The 12,317-nt window shown below is 36.9% G+C and overlaps 2 protein-coding genes across 7 annotated transcripts in view; both read left to right on the plus strand.

The window, feature by feature from the left end:
* Window positions 1-12,317, plus strand: part of LOC137501180 (putative serine protease F56F10.1) — a 519,998-nt gene that overhangs the window by 271,962 nt on the left and 235,719 nt on the right. The window lies entirely within an intron of this gene.
* LOC136876101 (SAP domain-containing ribonucleoprotein) overlaps window positions 1-12,317 on the plus strand; it is a 90,906-nt gene that overhangs the window by 51,033 nt on the left and 27,556 nt on the right. For 2 of the 6 annotated variants that reach the window (XM_067149768.2, XM_067149764.2), the window contains 2 exons: window positions 6,843-6,919; window positions 8,420-8,677. In XM_067149768.2, coding sequence (XP_067005869.2) covers window positions 6,843-6,919; window positions 8,420-8,677 — 335 coding nt within the window. Of the gene's footprint in view, window positions 1-6,830; window positions 6,920-8,419; window positions 8,678-12,317 lie in introns of all 6 variants that reach the window. The other 4 variants (XM_067149763.2, XM_067149766.2, XM_067149765.2 and 1 more) reach the window with 2 other exon arrangements.

Genomic DNA, 12,317 nt, shown 5'->3' on the forward strand with positions numbered 1-12,317 from the left:
ACGAGTTTGGTGAATTCATGGATTGCATACAGAAATGATCAAAACAGTGCCAAAGCTGCAGAAAATATCCATCACTACCTTCAAGGAGAAATGTGCTCTTGAACTGATGTGCTTGTCGAATGAAGTAGAAACACCTCGTCACAATTGTGTTATCCATCTTGTGGAGATGGAAAAAACTGAAAAGGCTGAAAATTCCACACGAAGAGAAGGAAATACTGCAGCATATGCTACAAAGCGGCTAACCAAACTGGAGATTGAGATGCTGCAAGGAAAGCGAAGAAAGTAACAACATACTGTAAACATTGCCTGGATAAAGCATTCTTATGCAATCCTCACTATGAGTTGATTCACGTGATGTGAATCTTGTAAAAACTGTTATCCTTTATATCATTTATACTATGGCATAGATTCAATGACTAGCGTGGTATATCGTCGTGTGTTGTTTTATTTTGTAATTTTAACTTTCCTTAGAACAAAAGCTCCATTGATCTGATAAGGACCATTTCTGACGTTGTGTAACAATAGTATGTAAGAATAAAGCAATAATAGGCTCCAATCCATATTATTTTTCTTGCCATTAATAATTGAATTCTGATGGTTGAGTATGTCACCCCATGGGGTGACAAATGCCAGAAAAATTCCACTATCTGTTGCACAATGCACAGCGTGCTGAGAAAGGAATGGACACTGCGCTGTCCTCTCTGAACACCTTACGTGAACAAGCAATGCAATACAACAGTGAATGGTAGCGCTAGTATCGGACGACAGCCTAAAGTTGAGAGGTTTGGACACACTGCCGTGTCACCCCATGAGGGGTGACATACAATATTTTGTGTTAGAGTCCGTCACTCCATAAGGAGTGACATCATCTTCAACGTGTTAATATCAAAAGACGCATAAAAAGGAAGGTTGGTCAAAAGTGACTCATCCTTGGTTCTAGGGGTGAGCCAAACTGTCACAGTTGTGGTGTTAAATATTCTCCACTTTTTATGTGCTCCTCTATTTTATTGCTGTTATTTCACATTATGTAAAGCTGCAAATGGAAGGTTTTACACTCCTTATCCTATCTGGAATCTGCAGGTGTAATGTTTGGTGGCTATGAGTCAATGCAAAGGCACATTGTGCATGCACAACCTCCCAGTTCACCCTTGCTGTAGACCTATTCACTTGGTAGTGAGAACTAGGATGAACATGTTCAAATCCTCCATCCTGCTAGTAGCTGTGCTGACTGAATGCTTAAGTAAAGTTTTTAATTGTGATGTGATCTGTATTACAAGATTATAGAAAGAATATTTTATGAAATAATGTACTCGTGTATAAAGTGATTATTTTACATATTTATTTACTTATGTATTTAGCTGGGAGTGTCTTGAGGACATGTTCGGCTCACCTGGTGCAGGTCTTTCTATTTGTCGATAATGGGCATGAGATGATGGTAGAGGTAGGTAGAGAGTGAGTCCGGTCCCGTGGTGTAGGGGGCAACAGGTCTGCCTGTCACCTGGCGGCCCCAGGTTAGATTCCCGGCCGGGTCAGGGGTTTTAAATTGTAAATGATTAATATCCCTGGGTGGGGGCTGGGTGTTTGTGTTGTCCTTAATGTTCCTTTCCTCACATTCAACACTCTACTCTTCCGCAATTCTAATTACACACAGGTTCATATCATATGGTGCAAGTAGGGGCAAAAGATCTCTATAGGTCGACGCCCCGAACAAATAGCATTTTTTAAAAAGGGAGAGGGTGAAACCATGTGTTGGCACACAGCTAACTCCTGCCGAATAACACCAAAGGGTCTGCTCAAGGTTTAACTTCTCTATCCAATGGGTGAATCACAATGAGTGTTATATGTTCTCACTTCTTATTGAACACTGTGGGGAGGTTTGGAATTGAAGCCAGACTTTTGGCACGCAATCTCGTGATTATTACATAAAATAAATTTCATTATAAAGCCCGTATTGTAGTAAGTATATATACACACTTGTTAAATCCTTTATAAAAAAACTCCATCTTTACAATGCAAATTTGTCTTTATTTTAAGACATTATTATATTTCGAGATGTGTTTCGTCCTCCTTTAGGTCATCTTCAGTTGATGATATACAAGACGCCTAAAAGTAGTTGTAGGGATCTACGTAATATGAAGTAAGAGTTGTATAAAATAATAGTTGCTGGACCGATATGAAGGAAATAACAGGCTCTTCAAACAATCCTTATTTTTCAAATTTTATTTATTTATTTATTTATTTATTTATTTATTTATTTATTTATTTATTTATTTATTCATTCATTCATTCATTCATTCATTCATTCATTTACAGTTCACAATTTGGCTTTACAATTCACGGTAAAAATGTTTAATGTTCTTAATACAATATACATTGAGTACGACATTCTTGGTAGTACACTGTGGAGGTAATTAGCTATTATATTTAACTGTGGCAATAATAATAAAAATAATAATAATTAATACATTTCTATATATTTTTGTACAAAATAACTAAAAACAGACTTCTCAAATAGTGAAAATTTTTCGTTCTCAGTGCAATTTTATTTTGATGTAAATAAATATTACGCGAGATACAGTCACTTCCTTGCATAAAGCCACTTTATTGCTGCTACGTCTTTTCCTTAACACACAGTTATACACAAACACAACACTACACTATTAAGGGAAACACACTGAAGCAATTTACTATTGATTCTGTCAAGTACAGATGTCAACAAGCCCTTGCACTGATCAGTCACTTCACCATCACACAGTCGATGCTGAAAAGTACAGATATCAACAAGGCCATACACTTATTATTTACTTTACCATCGCAAGGCAAGACTGAATCCTCAGCTCATGGTAACATTCACTCTAGCCCACACTCTACACTGCACTGTCTCTAGCCTCTCGGCCCGTCAGCTCAATATATATACTGTTCATTTAAAGATAAAAATTTCATTGTTCCGTATTGAAATTATTGATGTTAAAAATTAAATAATTGAAAAGGAGGTTCAACCTATTCTCTACTCTACTTTGGCGTTCGACCGCAGCGCATGACCTTGAATGTGCCGCGCTGATCACCAGGAGCTGGCGGCTTTCTAGTACAAATCTATTCATCTGCGACTTCAAGTTATTTTTGATCTTCGTATATTAGTTGATAGTGTTGTGACTTTGTGCATGACAGAATGTGGTGTCGTGTCTTTGTGCCTATCAGAGTGTGAAACTGACCTCCAATATTCATAAACATTGTACATGTTTTTACGGCTGATGATGACCTGGACTAAGGTCGAAACCGGTCCCATTTAAATAGGAATGTGATTACTGCATTTCTTTCTTTTAAGTATTGAATAGGTTGAACCTCCTTTTCAATTATTTAATTCTTAACATATATACTGTTCGACAAACAGTCTAGAAATATCGACTTCTAGAAATGTTCTTGCAACACACTAAATGGAACACATCCGAACATTTATAGTGTCCAATAACGGACCATTTATATTGGTAATGCAAGGAACAATCGATCGATCAACCGGCCTCTCGAATGAAGTAGATCAAACTTGAATGTTCAATTACGTATACACAAACCATAATGTTAAAATCTACAAAATTCCTAATGTGTCTACGTGTATCTGGATAATAAATCATTATAGTAAATTTCCAGGTTAGATGTACAGTTGAACCTGACTTATACGTATATCAAGGGGAAGAGAAAAAACTACTTGTAACTCAGAATTACTTAGAAATCAGACTTACACAATACATTACATGTTTACTAAAAAAACCAATGGAATAGACCTACATGTGTAAATCCTTGCAAATAATAAATACATTAAGACAGAAAATATTATTTTGAATTTGGTCCAGCCTTAAAGAAATCAGTTAGTTTGGCTTGCTCCACTTTTCTTGCATTAAAAGTATAAACCTCCTTTTGCAAACGTAGTAATGAATTCAAAGCATTTTCATTACAACTTTTTGCACTGATGTAACGCCTACACACACAGACTGCACTTAACACTTCACTCAGTTCAGGAGTTAAAGAATTCAAGTCGTTATCTCCATCACTGTCACTATTGCTTGTAGCTGGTCCATCACCACTGCGTTGTTGGCATACGTCAGCAATAATCTCTTCATCCATTTGTTGTCCACATACAGCCAGATTATCATCGAAATGCACAAAAGTATCAAATTTTACACACTCTGGTAGCGTTAGCTCATTGCCAGACCAAACTTCGTCCCCATAATCATCATTAGAGGCAGCCTCATCTAGTAAGACACCAGCTTTGCGGAAACAGTTACTGATTGTGGAGGATGACACCTCCTTCCAGGCAGCCGAAATAAGGTCCATTGCTTGTAGCAAATTAATGGAGAGAGGTTCATTTCCTGCATCACTCATTGTTATTAGATGTTGAACCAGCATTTTTCTATAATGCACTGTGAAATTTGCAATGGTGCCCAAATCAAGCGGTTGTAGAACACTGGTACAGTTAAGAGGGAAAAATTCCACTCGGACATTCTCCAGAACGATTTGAGGTGGATGTGCTGCACATCGATCCATAATAAGAAGGATCTTCTTCTGTTTCTTTTTTATGTTAATGTCCAGTTTTTCAATCACTGTTCCATTAAAAGCATAGTCATCTGAGAATTTCTGTTGGATTCATATTCCGTAGGTTTTGTTTTCGCACCGTTAAAACACCTCGGATTCTTCGATTTTCCTATCACAAGTGGAGGAACTTTTGTCAGATCCATCTGCATTGGTGGCGAGAAGGACTGTTACACGAATTTTACTTTTCTTCCCTCCATGGCATGTCACCTTTTTCAGCGAATGTTTTATTAGGAAGGAGATTGTAGATCAGGCTGGTCTCATCACAATTGTAGTTGTTTGGAGGCTGGTAATTGCTTACGATACCCGGCAGAACCTCATCTTTCCAGTGTTGCACCATAACATCGTCCACAGCTTTTGAGTCACTGCAAATTGTTCTCCCTGTGATTTCATTATGATCTTTAAATCCTTGCAACCACCTGATAAAGCCTTGAAATCAGCAGTGATACTCATCATTTTAGCTAAATCTATCGCCTTTGCCTTCAGCATGTTGCCACTAAATGGTAGAGTTACGGGCCGCTTATGCTTGAACAATGTGAAAAGTACTTTCTCCAAATCTACGTACCTTCCGTGGTATAAGCAATATCTAAGTCTGAAGCAATTTCAGTTTTTGTCTGGTGTGCGTTAGCATCCACTTCTTGTATACATGTTTCTTTTTCATCTAGGGTATAACTTTTCCTGTTCTCAATGGCTAATCAAAAGCAACTGAATGACAAAACGAGTGTTCAGCAGTAAACACCAGATACCGGCAACATGGACATTTTTGTTCCCACGAAAGAAATACTCATATTCAAACAAATTTACTGTATTTTCTTTTGTTTCCGCACCGAAACCACCCACTTAGCAAAGAGGAATCGCTCGGTTCGAGATTGAGAGCAAAGAGGAATCGCTCGGTTGGCCTTTGTTAAGCCGCCAGTAAGTGAGGGTCAACAATGTCACTCGGCGAAACTCTTTGTGTTCTGTTTCAGCAACTAAACCCGACCACTCTACTTCCGCCTACGCCGACTAAGTCGAAACATCGCAAATACAGTAGTTTCTTTTTAAAAAGCACGTGCCCATTACAATTACGGAAAACTCAGTTATATTTGACTGACACTTAATACGTATAACAGCGAATTATGTATAAACGGATTACGTATAAATAAGGTTTAATTAACATGCTTTTAAATTACATTTTGCCGGGACCTAAAGGAAATTACGTACAAATCTGAATTACGCAGAGCAGAGTTACGTATAAAGCAGGTTCAACTGTATTCATAATATGTATTTGAGGTTATACAAATTTACAATACACTTAGCATTTAATAAAAGAGAATTAAAAATATATTAAACATAATTAATGAAGGTTTTGCAGGTGTTAGGTTATGAGTAGGATGGTGTACATACGACAATTTATTAATACTCCTTTACTCAGTTGTAACTGTGTTCTGGAAAGTCTGTGGAAACAGCATTTTGTGGCTTTAATTATGACATGAAATGTAATTTAATAATGTTAAGGAGACCCACACCACAGTTTCCAAATCTCTGGATACTATGTCTCAATTTTCAATTTACATCAACCCAGCAGAGGATTTTAAATCCTAGCCTTTTCCCATTTACTATGAGTTGGCACTACTTTTGACTTTAAACCTAGTTTTCGATAGCGAGATCCCTTCCTAATGTCATCCCTATGTAGAGGCATGTATCTTCTATAGCAATTGGGCCGAGTGACTTGGATTGGGCCCAATGGCAGGTTCACTTCTGGCTCAGTCCATTGATACTTGAAGGTGTTCCAAAATGACAGCCTTGTGTTGGTAGGATTATCGATGCATAGAAAGTCCTCCAGGACAAAATTCTAGCAACTAAATGTCTCCAGAAACTGAAAAATCACTATTGTGTGTTTCTTTGATACCTGGTAGTGTTCGTTTTTAAAATCTAGAAATGTGTATTGAGACGAACAGAACATCCAGTCCCCAAGCTGGAGCGAACTGAAGTGACTGTGAGTATAATAATAATAATAATAATAATAATAATAATAATAATAATAATATGCTTGCTAAGTGATCAGTCTTAACCTAAAGTGTATATATTTACAAATACCCTATGCTTTGCCTCTGATGTACAGGTATATATCACGTTAGAGGTACATTTTGAAAATGCAAAATTAGTTGTTGAATGTGATAATATGTTTCAATCTAATATATTAATGTTTCTGTTTCTTTATCAAATTAGCAGAACATTGTGCTTATTTGTTTAAACTCAACAAGTTTTTGTTTCAGAAGGCTCTTTGATAATGGACTCAGACCTTGTGGTTGCTGATTCTGAAGAAATCCTGGATGAAGATGAAGTGCTAGCAGTAAGTATGTCTGTATTATTAATAGGAATTACCTGTGTTATACCTGCCTCAATGGATCAGTGGTGAATATCTGACTCATGATCCCAAGTAGTAGTAGTTCATTGTATATACAGTAGAAGTCTGCTGTAGCGAGTATGGCATATAACGAGAACCCATTATAACAAGTTTCTTCTGTCCCTTCAAAATTCCCTATATTAAACTGTGTATTATCCTTCGGTTATAGCGGCAGCCCTATCGCTGATGCATCCATTATTTAAGTATGCACGATTTTTTCCTTTACCGATATGTATGCTCCCAGGTATTATTTGCATGCAATCGATCATCTTTGGTATCATTTCCTCGCTATGTGCGAGGTCTCTCATCGACATTCGAAGGCGATGTCTGAGTCGATTGTTAATACCCGTGACTGCTGCTCTCTAAAGAAAGTTCGAAATGAAAGACGATAACACGTTTTCATGGTAAATGCTTAAATAACATGGCCGATAGCAGTTAATTTATTAGAAATAAAGGCTGAAGTAAATTATCTCTTAATTTTAATGTTATATACTGAAATTAAGTAAGAAAGTGATACACCTCAAGATATGGCAGAGTACATCACTGATTTCAGAGGATAGTTTATATTTTCTCGCATCTAGTTAAATTTCAGAAAGGCTATTCCCATGTAAATTTATAGTGAGGAGGTTACCATATCTCTACGTGTGCTTGAAATATGTTTTCCTGATACATATACGGTTAGGTTAGGTGACGCTATTGGGAGGAATAAACTGAAATGTTTGCCACAGAAGCCTCTGGAGTGATACTAATTTTTTTTTAGAATGAAATTAAACATACACTTTCATGTTGTATCGGATTTCAAAAAATAAGAAATGAGTAAGCCACAGTGTGGATATCATTCGAGAAAAAGTCAGTTTTGAACAAAGTTATTGCCATTTCATACCAATTTTAATGTGTATGTGGTTTTTCCTGACATTTACAAAAAATCGGATGTAACAACAATCCGCTATAGCGAGTATATTTTTCGCTGTTATGAATTCTCGCAATAACACTATGGTCATCTGAGGAGAAGTCGCATGCATGCAGGGTAAGAATGGCTGCCACACAAGCGTCAATCTCAAGACCTTACAGTAAACATTGGTTTACTGTAAGAACTGCAAAATGAACAGTTTAATAATAAATTCGCATCTCTTTCAGAAAGCTCGCACTGTTTATCATAACTAAAGTTTGTAGCGTAGTGTTAGTATCTGTTACTTGTGCCGTACCTACAAGCTGCTGCGACTTCTCATGAGATGCAGATAGTAAGAAGGTTCATGCAGCTTGACTTTAGTTGAATTTAGTGATCAATATCGATCCGGTTTTTAACACTTCCAGTGATGATCCACAAGTATCAGGATGGGGATAGAAGAAGGATAGAAGATTGAAAAAAATTATGCAGTTGCAAGTGCTGTACTTACATTTGATATTAGCTCTCTGTGAACAGTAGTTTTTCTTCTTTCATTTTAGGATGAAGAGGCCTTAGATGATGATATTGGTGATATAAGTGGGAAAACAGACGATATTATCACAGATGATATCATGGCAGAAAATAAGAGGAAAGTGGAGGATTTAGAAGCTGAAGAAAAACCAGCAAAGAAGATAACATTGAATAGAAATTCAGTTTCTGTATCAGAAAAGGAAAACCATCAGGATCAAAATGCAAATGAAACTTCTGAAGCTCAAGAAAAGAAGATAATCAAAATATCAGCTCTCAGCATGAAAGAGGTGAGTAAATAATGTTGAATGTGCCTCATTCTTTTTGGTGAAAAATGGTGGCAATCCCTTACTTTTTGTAGGACATTGCTTCCTGGTAAACAGTTATTTTACATGAACCAATGTTGCATATTAGGAGTAAGAGCCAGTTGTAGTCAGGAAACATGCAGTAATTTGGTTGAGAGTTATTTTGTATATAGGCAGGCAAAAATTGGGGCTGTATCATAATTATGGCCATAGCCACTAGACTAAAACCTTGTTAAGATGTTTCTACAGGAGACAAGGAGAGAAAACATGTTAAACGAGAAAATGTACTGTTGAATACGCTAATAAAAACTATCCAACAGGAATCAGGAAACACTTGATACTTTTCTTTCGACATACATTCAGTTTGTCATGTGTTCGGATACAGTGAAAGCTGTATCTGTCATTTCTGAACATGAGAAGAGAGTATTGAAAGATGTGAAAAACACGAGAGAATAAATATGAAAACGTTCTCCACTATGGCTTATGAAATAACAATGTGTGAAAACCACGAAACAATAAATATGAAAACATTTGCACTAGGGCCCATAAAAGTATCAATATATTATTGCATTCTTCTTCTTATTATAGTTATAAAGCAGATGTAATGTGTAACTGTTAATTGAAGCACTGTATTTCGTACCAGTGGGTTATAAAATGTTGTTTTCTAGTTACACTCTTTGACCATGAGTGAGAAAATAACTTTGGTCGCAATCTTGAATGCGAGAACACTGTGGCAATATCTGGGTACTGGTTTGGTCGGATCAAATTTGCCAACTCTTACTTGTTTAAGATGCTGATGCCTGTCCACTACCTGAAGGATTTTAATTTTGTCTTCATTCCTAAGCAATTTCACGACCTTTTCTGTATCATAATTAGTCTTATCACTATGCTATTCAACTTCTCACTGTTAGGTTATGTTCCCAATCTGTATGTAGGCTATCACACAACAAAATAATATTCACTACCCTTTACTGTACTACTCAGCAGAGAATAAATTTTTGACTGGAATGCAAAATACAAGCACGAATGAAAACAAAATTAAAATCTGTCAGAAAATGGACTGGCATCCTCATCTTTAATAAGCGTGCATGTTGAAACTCGCACCTTCAAGTTTCGACTCGATCACTCGAGTTGGTTGAAGTTTTGTCAGATTCAAAATGGTGGCCGAAGTTATTCTTGGTGGTCGCATGTGGTAGAGTGTAACCTCCAATTCATTGTCTAAGAGTGTGACCAGAAAATGACTGGTCCGAAATAAGAGGCTTCTACTAACATTTGTTTTAGAAAGAGTGTGATCTGCAATAATACTTTAGTATTTTTATGGGCTCCTGTACAAATGTTTTCATATTTGTTGTCTGATGTTTTTCACACCTTTCAGTGCACTGTTGTTATTCTGTAAGCCTCAGTGGAAATGTTTTTCATATTTGTTCTCTCGTGTTTTTTTTTTTTTTTTTATAACACGTTTTAATATTTTCCTCTCATCTTTAGAAGTGGTACCCGCGGCTACACAACATAAAATTCCCTCATGTCGGAAAAAATCGTATCTCCTGTTTCCATATCTTTGTTGGACGGTTTTTTACAAGATATTAGAATCACTCTGTATTGACGGTTTTCACTTTACACAGGGAAATTTAGTATGTCCTCCTATTCAGTACATACATATCTCCATCATTAGATGGAGTAATAATAGTCAAACATGTTTTAACTCGTTTGAGTGGAAAAAAAGGGATTAAAGTTATTTACATAATAGATGCTAAAAATGTGTAAAAATATAATGAAGGATGGAATGAAAAACCGGCTGTTGTCATTTCTTGATGGATGCAGTATTTTTGTACCCATCTCTTGGCACAGGCAAAGTGTAGCTTCCACCGAAGTCCCACTGTCATCCACGGCTGCGACAGTATGGAAGCTACTGGGGTATGGGTGGTACTGAGTAATGACATTTGGAGCACAACTAGTGTCTGAGTGTTATGAAAGGTGTTGCTCATAGGATCAGTCATGCTGCAGTAGCACCTTCTGGTCCAGTGAGGAAAGCAATGACAAACTACCTCACTCCTCATCTTGCCTAGTATGCCTTATTTTGGTGCTGACATTGGTTTTTGCAGTTTCCCTATAACTGCATAGACTTTGGTGGTGCTATTTGAGGATCCAAGAAGAATCGACTCTTCAGGTAATTAAATACAAGTTTAGGTAGCACATAGTTTTCACAGCATACCAACTGCGACGACTCCACTTTAATAACTTCCAAACAATCCAAACACACAAGAAATATATCCCCCACAAACTATTACCACATGATAGCTTTTCCGCAACACCCTTTTCTACCTACAATAGCACATTATGCATACGTAAGATATGTGGTAGGCCTACGCTGCGTTGACCCATAATCTTTAGTCAGTGTTAGTTAAGCAGGTAACGGTACATTATCAATTGGTTTACCGTGGAGGAAAGGTGGACGTGATTTATACTGTGTCACCTTTGAGATATTTTGCACTATGTATCCGGCTAAATGATACACTAAGCATTTTTTTTTTTTGCTAAAACTCAATTCACTTAAGACAGGCAAACTGTTTTCCCGGTCCAATATTTGAATTTCAGCATCAAGAGTCACAATTTTTTCTCTGATGTTATCTTTAGCTTGTGTTTTTGCCGTACTATTTTTGTATTCAATTGCTCTTGCAAGAATACGCATATGTTTTAACAAAAAAACATTTGAGGGATTCAGCTCGGTATTCACAGTTTCTGTCAGAGGATAACCCTTTCAGACCTGAAAGAAAACTGGAGGTGTGAATTTTTGTTTGTACGTCAAGAACTGACTAAAATGCTCCTCAATACACATATTAATAGTTTATTTTACAAAATGAAAACTAACATCCGAAAAACAGGACCCACACAATTGTGCGTATCAAAATTCAAAACCCCTTTGTATCACGTACGATGGTGTAGCTTCAAAATTTACGTTCACTAACCAATGTACACACTTCATTGAATATATTCCGGTATTCAGTAAAGCTTCTAGATTAATATAAACGCAGTAAATAAATACTTACTTTCGGCACTACTGCTTCCTGCCATCTCGCCGATCAACTGTGCTTTTTAAACTCTTCTTCCTTCGCCCTGGCGGTCAAGCGCATACTAAAATCAATTGAAATACACGCCACGTGTCCTGCACAATCACTGCAGTCCGGTGTAGCGCCGAAAAAACATCAAATACGGTCAGGGATAAGTAAAATACGAACCCGCACAATTGTGCGTACTCGGTCTGAAAGGGATAAAGCAAGTTCAGTTAGTACATAAATGGACTGCAACGTATGTAAATCAATAGTGGATGGATGACCATCACAATTTAGTGATCACAGAATACCAAAGTGGCATTCTAGGGGATCTTGATTAAATTTTCCTGCCAAAACTTAGCTGTAATTGGTTTTCCACAAATATTCAGACGCTTCTAATCTGTACAAAGTAATTATTTTCCTAGCATTTGCGACGTCAAGGCTGTCTCAGCTACTAAGCGTACAGGCTGATCACTGACATTTATGTTCTTATTAAGGCTTTTAATAGAGATATGTTCACGTGGATTGCCTCTTAACGGGAGAGTTACATTTCTTAACTGTCGTAGAGAGATGTT

Source organism: Anabrus simplex, chromosome 6 (assembly GCF_040414725.1).
Source record: "Anabrus simplex isolate iqAnaSimp1 chromosome 6, ASM4041472v1, whole genome shotgun sequence".
Lineage (NCBI taxonomy): Eukaryota > Metazoa > Arthropoda > Insecta > Orthoptera > Tettigoniidae > Anabrus > Anabrus simplex.